This window comes from Bubalus bubalis, chromosome 1, assembly GCF_019923935.1.
Source record: "Bubalus bubalis isolate 160015118507 breed Murrah chromosome 1, NDDB_SH_1, whole genome shotgun sequence".
Classification (NCBI taxonomy): Eukaryota; Metazoa; Chordata; class Mammalia; order Artiodactyla; family Bovidae; genus Bubalus; species Bubalus bubalis.
In genome coordinates, this window is record NC_059157.1 from 111,831,413 (window position 1) to 111,845,798 (window position 14,386).

General features: G+C 39.1%; 1 protein-coding gene across 2 annotated transcripts in view; it reads left to right on the plus strand.

Annotated features, from left to right (window-relative positions):
- Positions 1-14,386, plus strand: part of LOC102404397 (solute carrier family 15 member 2) — a 35,314-nt gene that overhangs the window by 19,967 nt on the left and 961 nt on the right. For both annotated transcript variants that reach the window (XM_006073419.4, XM_044942517.2), the window contains 8 exons: positions 867-948; positions 1,521-1,655; positions 2,609-2,773; positions 2,925-2,971; positions 4,808-4,918; positions 8,281-8,377; positions 11,375-11,521; positions 14,156-14,260. In XM_006073419.4, coding sequence (XP_006073481.4) covers positions 867-948; positions 1,521-1,655; positions 2,609-2,773; positions 2,925-2,971; positions 4,808-4,918; positions 8,281-8,377; positions 11,375-11,521; positions 14,156-14,260 — 889 coding nt within the window. The remainder of the gene's footprint in view (positions 1-866; positions 949-1,520; positions 1,656-2,608; positions 2,774-2,924; positions 2,972-4,807; positions 4,919-8,280; positions 8,378-11,374; positions 11,522-14,155; positions 14,261-14,386) is intronic.

The following is a 14,386-nucleotide window of genomic DNA, read 5'->3' on the forward strand; positions in this document are numbered from 1 at the left end:
TATACTTCATGAAAAGGCAAAAATATATCAGATTAGGCTCCTAAACCAACTTGTTGCTTTGTTCTTGAAAGTTGCCTCTTCAAAGAAGTCCGAAGCCTTTGATGAAAACTAATCCTCTTAAATCTCCTACAGTCCCTATGAAACAAATGAGGGACCTCAGAAGAGGACAGAATTGTCCCTAATTACTGCTTTCCCCCATTCTAAATAGAAGTGTTATTCTTTGGAAAGTTTGACAGAGGAGGATCTTAAGTCTTCTATATTTTCTGATTTAATAGCAATTTCCTTTTGATAGCCATTACCATATTCAAATGACCTTTTGTCATTTACTCATTCATTGAGCAGTTTATTGAGTTCAGTACCAAGTGCTACAGAAATGTAGAAGCACAAATCTTGCTCCTTACGAATTTACTTTTTAGTAAGGGAGCTAGAAAATATGCAAGGTTAATTATTGAAATGATGAATTATGTTAAGTGCTCTAAGAATGGGAGCAAAGTGCCAAGGAAATGCAGAGATGGAAGAGACTGGCTAGGGTCAAGAAAGTCTTCTGAAGAAGAGGAAAAAAAGGTAATAATATACAGTGACAGGTATATGGTAAATGTTCAATGAATCTGGTTATATTACTATTATTTTTGTAATTATGACATAGTGGATAGAAAAACAATCATAAACAAAGAGGGAAAAATTGGTGTGTTACAAAGAACAGTTCAGTGTGACTCAAGTAAAGGTAGAAAGGAGGATATATGAAGGGGAGTACTAGGAAATACTTTGAAAGTAATTGAGAACAAATTAAGTAAGCTTAGGAAGTTTAGATTTTATTCTTTAGACTCTGCAGTTTAGGTATGACTGCCTCTCTGTTTCCTCTTCAGATCGCTTAGGAAAATGGCTGTTGGTATGATCCTAGCATGCCTGGGCTTTGCAGTTGCTGCTGCTGTAGAGATAAAAATTAATGTGAGTACAGTAAATCTTAAGCTCCATGAGGGCAGGATGAAATCTGTTTTGTTCATTTCTCTGACTTGTTCAATCTTGATTCACTGGGCCCTACCACAGTAGCTGTTTTTAAAAAGGTGCATAATAAGTGTTTGTGGTAAATGAGTAGATATAGAGGTAGAGCAGCAGTGCAAAATGAAGCCCACCTCCCACCTAAGTGATGTAGAGTACATTGTCTAGGAATTTCCAAACACCAGTATACAAGATATAGAACCATTTCTTTCATACCTTACCAGACATTTAAATATATTTTGGCAGATTGAGTAGCCACTATTGGGAAGTGATGTACCGGGCCACAACTGAGTCAAAAAGCACGGAGTTTGTTACCTGGCATCAGTGCTTGCTCCACTGAGCTGGAATTTCCTCCTCCAAACTGCCTTTAGAGTCTTCAAAGCCAAATGCTCTTTAGAGATAGAAAACTGCATCCTCTTGACTAGATAAACTTGGCTATCGAAATAGGACTGAAGTATGTGTTCTCACTGTATTTGAAGGGTTATTTTCTAGTATTTCTAATACATGTTCTCTCTCCTAAGGAAATGGCCACATGCCAGCCAAATTCCCAAGAGATTTTCCTACAAGTCTTGAATCTGGCAGATGATGAGGTCGAAGTAACAGTGCTGGGTGATGAAAATAATACTCTGTTGGCAGAGTCCATCAAATCCTTTCAGGTGACGTATGGACATGAGTGAATTAGAAACACATTCAGATTATGTGCCAAAGCAGCAGCATATACAGTGGGTTGCTTACAGCATGCACCTATGAAGGCAAAGTGCCCCAGTCCAGCTCCTGGTTCTGCCACTCCCTAACTGTAAGACCCCGAAGAAGTTATTTTATCTATAAGTCTCAATTTTAGCATCTGTAAAATGGCAATACTTTTTATGTCATAAACTGTTGTAAGAATAAATATTATATATAAAGTGTTTAGCATAGTGTCTGGAACATTGTAAGCTCTCAATAGGTTGTAATTTGTATTATTATTTCAAACTGCCTCCTAACACACACCCTGTTGAAGAGTTTGGCTTACATATTTTCACTTCTATACTATACATATTCTGAAATATTCATTTAAAAATATTTTAAATAATAAAAGTAATATACATTTACTGTTGAAAATTGGGGACTGTGTCAAAAGATCAAAAAATCACCTATAAATCCATCACACAGAGATAATCATAGCTAGCTTTAGCGTTTTTTTAATAAATGAGTAAACAAACTACTTTTTTAAAAGTCTTGAAACACTATATGTTGTATTGACCTTGATTTTTTCCTTAGCACGATTGTCATTAAAAGGATTTTCCAATGTCCTCAGATAAACTTTGAGAATATGAATTGAATGGATACATAATATTCCATTCTATGGATATATCATTGTTTAGTAAAATATTTTCTTAATAGGCATTTAATATTTTATTATTATACATATTTCTCTAATGAATATCCTTACTCATAAATCTTCATTCATGCCTCTAATTACTCCTATAGTATATTCCTAGAAATGGAATTATGAGGTTGAAGGGTAACGTTGAAAGTATCTGATGAGGTCACCTGCCCTGGGGTACTCTGAGACTGCAGTGTTCAAGGTGGGGAGGAAGGTGAATGTGACAGGCTCTTTATTCTGCAGAATATGCCACACTATTCCAAACTCCACCTGAAGACAAAAAGCCAGAATTTCCGCTTTCAACTGAAATATCACAATGTGTCTGTCTACACTGAGCATTCTGTGGAGGAGAAAATGTGGTACACTCTGATCATTCGAGAAGATGGGGAAAGTATTTCTAGCATGATGGTAAGTTGAAGAATGGCCTAGTTTCTAATTATCTTAGAGTATGAAGACTGATTCATCAATATCTTACCAAGGATATATCTGATGATCAAATTTTATGATTATCAGTTCCCTCTAGTCAACTGTAACTGATTTTTACTTCCCTGTATTGTAGGTGAAGGATGAAGAAAACAAAACAACCGATGGGATGACAGCCATGAGGTTTGGATGTCAAGGAGACCCAGGCCTCTCTGTTCTCTTGAATCTGGGGTCTCTTCTGAGTTGTGGGGCTTCACATAAAAAATCTTCACATTCTGCTTGTCTCATACTAGGATTCTCTCTCCTAGAATATCAGGATCATTGGTGTCAGAACACATTTCCCAGGGAAGCGAGAGGCATAGATTCAAAACCAAGTCTTTTGGCTTGCTTTTTCATGTGGTACTCAAAGATAACCCTATGTCTATGAATGCCCTCTGTGCTCTGCCACATAAATTGCTTCTGCTGCATATTATCCACTTATCTGGCTCTTAAGAAAATAATTGAGTACTCTTCTCTCTGTGATCACCAGAGAGAAATTTAGAAGTAAGCAAATAATCCTCCCTTCATTACTGGTAGTTGAACATCTTTTATAGTACTGTGTTTTTAAAGTAAAGTTTAAAATAAACATATACAAGCATCATGGTTTAGTAAAGGTAACATACCGGGATTCAAAAGGCTTGGTTTTGAATCTAGATAAAGCTGAATGTCTTGTTAGGCACCATGGGACAGTTACAGAGATGGAGCCCTGAAGAGGTCACCTGCTCACTGGGGCAGGAATCTGACATGATATAGATGCATGTGTCTATGGCCATCAAGATTAGATGGTTGCTGTAGAGAACAGCATTTTAGAGGAGAACTTTTAATGAAAAGTTGAATGTCACTGAAGGCTAGAACAGTCATATTAATCTGCTTTTACATATGCTTCAGGGAGAAGGCAATGGCAACCCATTCCAGTACTCTTGCCTGGAAAATCTCATGGACGGAGGAGCCTGGTAGGCTGCAGTCCATGGGGTCGCGAAGAGTCAGACATGACTGAGCAACTTCACTTTCAGTTTTCACTTTTATGCATTGGAGAAGGAAATGGTAACCCACTCCAATGTTCTTGCCTGGAGAATCCCAGGGACAGGGGAGCCTGGTGGGCTGCCGTCTATGGGGTCATACAGAGTCGGACACGACTGAAGTGACTTAGCAGCAGCAGCACATATGCTTCAGAAAAAGTAAACAGATCCAAATAAGTCATACAACAGTGAGGCCAAGACTTCCCTGGGTCAAAGAGCAATGGGAACCTCCAGAAAGGATGAAATGAAGCAATTTCTGGGTTGGTGCAGGATGATTGAAAGCCCAGGAATCAACACCAAGGGTTTTAGAGGGAACTGCCCTTCTAATCCCACGGGCCAGGGACTAACACAAATGCTGCCGAAAACCCAAACTGAGGGACCAATTTAGGGGCTCAGGTTCAAAAGACTAAAAAAATGGTTCTGGAAGAGTTCAAGTTTGTCTGAAGACTCAAAACAATGAAAGCTCAACCTGCTGTGAGCTGGAGTCTGAGTTTTGCATAAAGCAAATCAGACTTCATTTATAAGAGGATGAAGTATCAGTTTTATATAAATACTATTATGTATTTATATATAGATAATTATTTTTCTTATGGAGTCTCAATTGATGAATTCCATCATTAGAAAAGGGAGAGAAATTGGTTGCACCAGTGCTGAGTTGAGGAGATTCAGACTGCTGTGAGTGATCACAATAGTGTTTTCCTAGCCGAGATCAGGTAAGAGTGTAGCAGACAAAAAGCCAACACCCAAGGAAAGAAAAAGATAGGGACAGCTAAGACTACTAATTACTTATGTGTGAGTTCATTTATTCATTCAGTTAACAATATATATCATGTACCTTTTATGTGCTAGCCTCTGTTCTAGGCACTGGGCATATAGCAATAAACAAAACAGAAAAGGCCCCTGCCCATTTATCAGGTGGGAGATTTTGTCTGATCTCTAACAATGTCTCTATTATCCTTAGGTTTGTTAACACTTTGCATGAAGAAGTCAATGTCTCCCTGGGTACAGATGCATCCCTCATTGTTGATGAAGACTATAGTGTGTCTGCTTACAGAACTGTGCAAAGAGGAGAGTAAGAGAACTACCCTGTGGACATTTTACTTTTATCAACAACTGATTTTTAAATACTTTCTTTGTGTATAGGTGGACAGATTAGGTATATCTCAGCTAATTGTAAATATACACATACTCCTGCTCTGTTTCAGCTTTGCCTCCTTTCCTCAGTCTCTTGTTTTTCTGCACAGATATATTGAAACTATGCTTGCTGTGAAGGCCATCGGTTCAGTTCAGTCGCTCAGTCGTGTCCGACTCTTTGTGACCCCATGAATCACAGCACCCCAGGCCTCCCTGTCCATCACCAACTCCTGGAGTTCACTCAGACTCACGTCCATCGAGTCAGTGATGCCATCCAGCCATCTCATCCTCTGTCGTCCCCTTCTCCTCCTGCCCCTAATCCCTCCCAGCATCAGAGTCTTTTCTAATGAGTCAACTCTTAGCATGAGGTGGCCAAAGTACTGGAGTTTCAGCTTTAGCATCATTCCTTCCAAAGAAATCCCAGGCCTGATCTCCTTCAGAATGGACTGGTTGGATCTCCTAGCAGTCCAAGGGACTCTCAAGAGTCTTCTCCAACACCACAGTTCAAAAGCATCAATTCTTTGGCACCCAGCCTTCTTCACAGTCCAACTCTCACAACCATACATGACCACTGGAAAAACCATAGCCTTGACTAGACGAACCTTTGTTGGCAAATTAATGTCTCTGCTTTTCAATATCCTATCTAGGTTGGTCATAACTTTTCTTCCAAGGAGTAAGTGTCTTTTTATTTCATGGCTACAGTCACCATCTGCAGTGATTTTGGAGCCCAGAAAAATAAAGTCTGACACTGTTTCCACTGTTTCCCATCTATTTCCCATGAAGTGATGGGACCGGATGCCATGATCTTCATTTTCTGAATGTTGAGCTTTAAGCCAACTTTTTCACTCTCCACTTTCACTTTCATCTGCATCAAGAGGCTTTTGAGTTCCTCTTCACTTTCTGCCATAAGGGTGGTGTCATCTGCATATCTGAGGTTATTGATATTTCTCCCTGCAATCTTGATTCCAGCTTGTGTTTCTTCCAGTCCAGCATTTCTCATGATGTACTCTGCATAGAAGTTAAATAAGCAGAGTGACAATATACAGCCTTGACGTACTCCTTTTCCTATTTGGAACCAGTCTGTTGTTCCCTGTCTAGTTCTAACTGTTGCTTCCTGACCTGCATACAGGTTTCTCAAGAGGCAGGTTAGGTGGTCTGGTATTCCCATCTCTTTCAGAAGTTTCCAGAGTTTATTGTGGTCCACACAGTCAAAGGCTTTTGCATAGTCAATAAAGCAGAAATAGATGTTTCTCTGGAACTCTCTTGCTTTTTCGATGATACAGCGGATGTTGGCAATTTGATCTCTGGTTCCTCTGCCTTTTCTAAAACAAGCTTGAACATCAGGAAGTTCACAGTTCACATATTGCTGAAGCCTGGCTTGGAGAATTTTGAGCATTACTTTACTAGCATGTGAGATGAGTGCAATTGTGCGGTAGTTTGAGCATTCTTTGGCATTGCCTTTCTTTTGGATTGGAATGAAAACTGACCTTTTCCAGTCCTGTGGCCACTGCTGAGTTTTCCAAATTTGCTGGCATATTGAGTGCAGCACTTTCACAGCATCATCTCAGGATTTGAAATAGGTCAACTAGAATTCCATCACCTCCACTAGCTTTGTTCGTAGTGATGCTTTCTAAGGCCCACTTGACTTCACATTCCAGGATGTCTGGCTCTAGGTCAGTGATCACACCATCATGATTATCTGGGTTGTGAAGATCTTTTTTGTATGGTTCTTCTGTGTATTCTTGCCACCTCTTCTTAATATCTTCTGCTTCTGTTAGGTCCATACCATTTCTGTCCTTTATCGAGCCCATCTTTGCATGAAATGTTCCCTTGGTATCTCTAATTTTCTTGAAGAGATCTCTAGTCTTTCCCATTCTGTTATTTTCCTTTATTTCTCTGCATTGATTGCTGAGGAAGGCTTTTTTTTATCTCTTCTTGCTATTCTTTGGACTCTGCATTCAGATGCTTATATCTTTCCTTTTCTCCTTTGCTTTTCACTTCTCTTCTTTTCACAGCTATTTGTAAGGCCTCCCCAGACAGCCATTTTGCTTTTTTGCATTTCTTTTGCATGGGGATGGTCTTGATCCCTGTCTCCTGTACAATGTCATGAACCTCATTCCATAGTTCATTAGGCACTCTATCTATCAGATCTAGGCCCTTAAATCTATTTCTCACTTCCACTGTATAATCATAAGGGATTTGATTTAGGTCATACCTGAATGGTCTAGTGGTTGTCCCTACTTTCTTCAATTTCAGTCTGAATTTGGCAATAAGGAGTTCATGGTCCGAGCCACAGTCAGCTCCTGGTCTTGTTTTTGCTGACTGTATAGAGCTTTTCCATCTTTGGCTGCAAAGAATATAATCAATCTGATTTGGGTGTTGACCATCTGGTGATGTCCATGTGTAGAGTCTTGTCTTGTGTTGTTGGAAGAGGGTGTTTGCTATAACCAGTGCATTTTCTTGGCAAAACTCTATTAGTCTTTGCCCTCTTCATTGCGTGTTCCAAGGCCACATTTGCCTGTTACTCCAGGTGTTTCTTGACTTCCTACTTTTGCATTCCAGTCCCCTATAATGCAAAGGACATCTTTTTTGGGTGTTAGTTCTAAAGGTCTTGTAGGTCTTCATAGAACCGTTCAACTTCAGCTTCTTCAGCATTACTGGTTGGGGCATAGACTTGGATTACTGTGATATTGAATGGCTTGCCTTGGAAACGAACAGAGATCATTCTGTCGTTTTGAGACTGCATCCAAGTACTGCATTTTGGACTCTTTTGGAGTAACCATGATGGCTATTCCATTTCTTCTGAGGGATTCTTGCCTCAGTGAAGGCCATACTGAATACCTACCAAGACCATCTCCCGGAGGTTTGCCAGTTTATCATTGGCTCCCACTCCTACCCTTTGGTAATTCCTATGAACACCTTGTTACTTTGAGCTTATCCTTTCAGATTCACTGTTTTATGCTATTCCACTAATTCATAATACTCAGAAGAGAAAAATTCATAAGACTTAGATGAGAAGACTTAGAGTCTGAAGTTCCCAATAGAAGGCAATTTGTGCGTTTTGCATTCAGGTTTAAGGTTAAAAAAGCATACCAAACAGGCAATGAAATCTCAGATCAGGCATAGAAAAAAACTTGGTATGAAAATAATTCACTCTGAGACTCCTTTCCTCAAAGAGAAAGGGTAGCTTTGCTGCTTGACTCACCATCAATAGAGAGACGAAATCACTCCTTCCACCAGAAATCAAAGTGCTTTTCTAAACTGTAATGTTTCTTCTAATCTAAATTTGTCCTGTTCCAGATATCCTGTGGTGCATTGTAGAACAAAAAATGAGGATTTTTCACTGAATTTGGGTTTACTAGACTTTGGTGCAGCTTATCTGTTTGTTATTACAAATGTAAGTAGCTCATGACCATTCTCACTCTATTCTTCCATTTATCTGTATCTATATCTATGTAATTATACCATATCTAAATTTGTATATAATCTATATCTATCTGTATCTTACTCTATGGCAAGACAGCATCACATACTTATGATGGCTTATGGTGAACAATGTCAGATTCGTGATCTCTGAAGAAGAAGATTTAGCTTCAGGACCAGGGACCAGGCTTGATCACTCAAGAGCTTTAGCGTAGCAGAGATTTATTAAAGTGAAAAAGGGACAGAGAAAGCTTCTGACATGGACAGCAGAAGGGGGTGGAGAGTGCCCCCCTTGCTAATCTTAGCAAGGAAGCTATATATTTTTTCAATTGGTTATTACAGTAAATCAAAAGAATGTCTCAAGGTTGTAAAGGTCTTACCAGACCCACTTCTGCAATTTACATTTTAAGATAATGGGATTAGAACTAACAACAGAAAGATCTACCAGACCCACTCCCATAATATACATTTTAAAATGACAGAATTAGTCAGAAGGTTCTCAAGGAGAAACAGGTCCTCAAGCAGGATACATTGTTGTTACAGAGTTTAAGCAAAAACATATCCTTGAGCAACATGAGTTGTTTTGTAGTGCACTCATCAGCTCTGGGCTTAAAGAAAAAAAAAAGTGTGTGGGGGGGAGGGGGGAAGGTTGTCCTTTTCTCCTTGAGAACTCCAGACCCCTATTTCCTCCTTGAGAGACCCAGACCCCTTTCTCTTCCTTGGGGACCCTGGACTTCTTATCAACCTACCTAGGAATTGACTCTCTCACTTATTTCTAGTGTAGGGTGATAGCTTCTATAGTGACTTTAAAAAATTCCTAAGATCTTACTAGAGGACATAAAAGAACACTGGCAAGAGGCCCAAGGTCTTGGGGAATGGTAGACATAATTTACCTTGAGTCATTGCTGTGAGGTGACATGGTCTGCTCCAGTCTCATTATGGCACCAAGAAAACAAAAATTATTTTGGTCTTCTTGATTGACTTCACATGTGGTTTCCCTAGCTCCTAGAAAACTTATCTGCTAGCTCCTAGAAAACTTATCTGCTAGCGTATCACACGGAAGAGGCAATGGCACCCCACTCCAGTACTCTTGCCTGGAAAATCCCATGGATGGAGGAGCCTGGTGGGCTGAAGTCAGTGGGGTCTCTAGAGTCAGACACGACTGAGCGACTTCACTTTCACTTTTCACTTTCATGCATTGGAGAAGGAAATGGCAACCCACTCCAGTGTTCTTGCCTGGAGAATCCCAGGGATGGGGCCATGAGCCTGGTGGGCTGCCGTCTATGGGGTCACACAGAGTTGGACACGACTGACGTGACTTAGCACTAGCCTATGACAGTCTGAAATACCAAGACTGGTGGCAAATGTCAATCTCTACACAAAGGTAGCTGCTGCCAAGTCGCTTCAGTCGTGTCTGGCTCTGTGCGACCCCATGGACTGCAGCCTACCAGGCTCCTCCATCCATGGGATTTTCCAGGCAACAGTACTGGAGTGGGGTGCTATTGCCTTCTCCCACAAAGGTAGCTATGGTCCCTCAAAAGCAATTGTGTTAGCAATTAGGCATGATACCTCTGAATTTTAATTCCGATGTCAACCTTGATTCCAATTTTAATTCATGACTTTTGACATTGTATTAAATATAAAAAGAGGACCATGACTAAGAAAAAGATGAAAATTTCTCAAAGTGTGATGAGAATCATCTATAAAGTTTTATTAATTGTAATTAGTTTAGCATGATATCTTTAGTATTCCATTTTTTATTATAGTTTATTGAAATATAATTCATATCATGCATTTCACCCACTTAAAGTATATAATGGTTTTAAATGTAAAGGTAACATATTTAATATATATTGTATATTCAATACACACAGAATATATTTTTAATAATATATATTCTGTGGTTTTTAATAAATTAAGAGTTGTATGATTTTAGAACATTTTCCTCATTCCAAAAAGAAGCCACATACTCATTAGTAGTCACTCAACATTTCCTCCCAAACTCCCCAGTTCTAAACAACCACTTGTCTACTTTCTGTCTCTGCTATTATTAGTTTCATGATATATCCAGATATTATACCTACTATCTAGTAACATTAACTACCTAATAACTTGGTTTTACTCCAAGGAAAATATATAATTTCAAAAATTCCATTTTATTTATTATAATAAATATTACTAAATACAATCTATATACAAGAAAACCAACTCAGCTAAAAACCTTCATATAGTGAAAGTAATTTTAAAAAAAGATTGTAGAATTATGTATATTTGGTAACATTAATAACAAAATATTGACCCTGAAAAGATTCTTTTTGACCAAAATTTTATAGAAAAATTGCATCTTTTTGACAAAATTTTTATGTTTGAGTTTAAAAATAATGGCCAGTAAATAAGATACAAAGTAGTAGATGGTATTTGATATGGATTTTAAAAAATTGATCAAGAAAATCTTCATTGTAAGAGTTACCAAGAAAATAATTTCTGATATTATTCTGATATTATAATATTCTGATAAAAGTAATTTTAGTAAAATAAATATTTAAATGGAAATGTGAGAAATATTTTAATTGTACTTACCTAAAAAATTGAACAAAGAATTAAACTTTTTTAAATACATGCTTTTCTAAAAATTCATTGTTTATATAATTCAGATGCCATTTTACATTTAAAATGTTGACCAGGATCAAAATACCCAGTAGGTAAAAATGATGGGATACTATAGTATCAAATAGTCTGCCATTTAAGGTCTCTGCAATAATGGTATCTGATTGACTGAAGCCAGCCAAGTGAGTGGTGCTACCAAAAGGAATTTCAAAAACCTGAAACTGTGTAGAAATTGCTCAGTTTCTTCATGGTACCACAAGAATGACAATACAATGAGGAGATGGATACAAGACCATAAATGCCATAGGCCAGGAATATTTACTTGAGACTCCTAACAAGCCCATTTCTTGTTTCCCTCACTAAGAGAACCAATCAGGGTCCTCAGGCCTGGAAGATGGAATACATCCCAGCCAACAAAGTGTCTGTTGCATGGCAGCTACCACAATATGCCCTTGTTACAGCTGGGGAGGTCATGTTCTCTGTCACAGGACTTGAGTTTTCTTATTCTCAGGTAGGTTTGTTTTTATTTTAATAAATTTATTTATTTTAATTGGAGGTTGATTACTTTACAATATTGTATTGGTTCTGCCATACATCAACATGAATCTGCCACGGGTGTATACATGTTCCCCATCCTGAACCCCCCTCCCTCTTCCCTCCCTGTACCATCCCTCTGGGTCGTCTCAGTGAACCAGCCCCAAGCATCCAGTATTATGCATTGAAACTTGACTGGCAATTCGTTTCATATATATTATACATGTTTCAATGTCATTCTCCCAAATCATCCCACCCTCTCCCTCTCCCACAGAGTCCAAAAGACTGTTCTATACATCTGTGTATCTTTTGCTGTCTCCCATACAGGGTTATTGTTACCATCTTTCTAAATTCCATATATATGCATTAGTATACTGTATTGGTGTTTTTCTTTCTGGTTTACTTCACTCTGTATAATAGGCTCCAGTTTCATCCACCTCATTAGAACTGATTCAAATGTACTCTTTTTAATGGCTGCATAATACTCCATTGTGTATATGTACCACAGCTTTTTTATCCATTCATCTCCTGATGGACATCTAGGTTGCTACCATGTCCTGGCTATTATAAACAGTGCTGCGATGAACATTGGGGTACACGTGTCTCTTTCATTTTTGGTTCCTCGGTGTGTATGCCCAGCAGTGGGATTGCTGGGTCATAAGGCAGTTCTATTTCCAGTTTTTTAAGGAATCTCCACACTGTTCTCCATAGTGGCTGTACTAGTTTGCATTCCCACCAATGTGTAAGAGGGTTCCCTTTTCTCCATACCCTCTCCAGCATTTATTGCTTGTAGACTTTTGGACGGAGAAGGCAATGGCACCCCACTCCAGTACTCGTGCCCAGCAAACCCCATCGACGGAGGAGCCTGGTGGGCTGCAGTCCATGGTGTCTCTAAGAGACTGAGCAACTTCACTTTCCCTTTTCACTTTCATGCATTGGAGAAGGAAATGGCAACCCACTCCAGTGTTCTTGCCTGGAGAATCCCAGGGATGGAGAAGCCTGGTGGGTTGCCGTCTATGGGGTTGCACAGAGTCGGACACGACTGAAGCGGCTTAGCAGCAGCAGCAGACTTTTGGATCGCAGCCATTCTGACTGGCGTGAAATGGTACCTCATTGTGGTTTTGATTTGCATTTCTCTGATAATGAGTGATGTTGAGCATCTTTTCATGTGTTTGTTAGCCATCTGTATGTCTTCTTTGAAGAAATGTCTATTTAGTTCTTTGGCCCATTTTTTGATTGGGTCGTTTATTTTTCTGGAATTGAGCTGTAGGAGTTGCTTGTATATTTTTGAGATTAGTTGTTTGTCAGTTGCTTCATTGGCTATTATTTTCTCCCATTCTGAAGGCTGTCTTTTCACCTTGCTTATAGTTTCCTTTGTGGTGCAGAAGCTTTTAAGTTTAATTAGGTCCCATTTGTTTATTTTTGCTTTTATTTCTATTACTCTGGGAGGTGGGTCATAGAGGATCCTGCTGTGATGTATGTCAGAGAGTGTTTTGCCTATGTTCTCCTCTAGGAGTTTTATAGTTTCTGGTCTTACGTTGAGATCTTTAATCCATTTTGAGTTTATTTTTGTGTATGGTGTTAGAAAGTGTTCTAGTTTCATTCTTTTACAAGTGGTTGACCAGTTTTCCCAGCACCACTTGTTAAAGAGATTGTCTTTAATCCATTGTATATTCTTGCCTCCTTTGTCAAAGATAAGGTGTCCATAGGTGCGTGGATTTATCTCTGGGCTTTCTATTTTGTTCCATTGATCTATATTTCTGTCTTTGTGCCAGTACCATACTGTCTTGATGACTGTAGCTTTGTAGGAGAGCCTGAAGTCAGGCAGGTTGATTCCTCCAGTTCCATTCTTCTTTCTCAAGATAGCTTTGGCTATTCGAGGTTTTTTGTATTTCCATAGATTCAATGCAATCCCTATCAATCCATCAATGGTATTTTTCACAGAGCTAGAGCAAATAATTTCACAATTTGTATGGGAATACAAAAAATCTCAGGTAGGTTTTTTGCATGTGGAAAGTGGAGGTGGAGCTATTGCTCAGAGGATGGAGTTTTAATCCGGACACTGTCTTAGTTATGTGACCGTGGCCAAGACCTCCATTATTTGGGGCCTTAGATTCCTCATGATCTTAAGCAGAGAATCAGCTTGACCTCCAGGAACATGGCAGGCTGGATCCATGCTGTTTGGGATCCAGAAAGGGATACTTAAACATTAAGAATAAAGACTGTGGAATCAAACTGCCCATGTTTAAATTTTGGCTGCATACCTATTGTGTAATCTTCAGCAGTGAATTTTCATCTCTCTAAAGCTATTTTTATGTGTAAAATAAGAATAGTAATAGAACTTTTCCCTTAGGGTTATAATGAAGATTATATAATAAATTAAAATATTCAGTTAAGAGTGCCATCTTGTTGTTACTATGAACATTATTACCTGAATCATTTTACTATGTTCAATTACTATAAACATTTTCCCTGAATCAATGTGAATGCTGAACTTAGAGGGGGAAGTTCAAATCTGGAAGTTTGGGTGGGAGACCTTTTCTGGATAGATGCTTGGTACAGGAGGGTGGTGTAGACAGTTTCTTTACTCACAGATTTGTGTCCTCTCTAGGCTCCCTCTAGCATGAAGTCTGTACTCCAGGCGGCCTGGTTGTTGACTATAGCACTTGGGAATATCATCGTGCTTATTGTGGCACAGTTCAGTGGCCTGGCCCAGGTATGTACTAAGAGAAGCAGGAGCACGTGTCTACCCAAGGATTTCCCTCCATCTTCCTCTGCTGCCCTTCCCCCACCCCTCTGTTCGCCACATTCCCCACTCAGCCCTCTGTCTTAAACATAGACT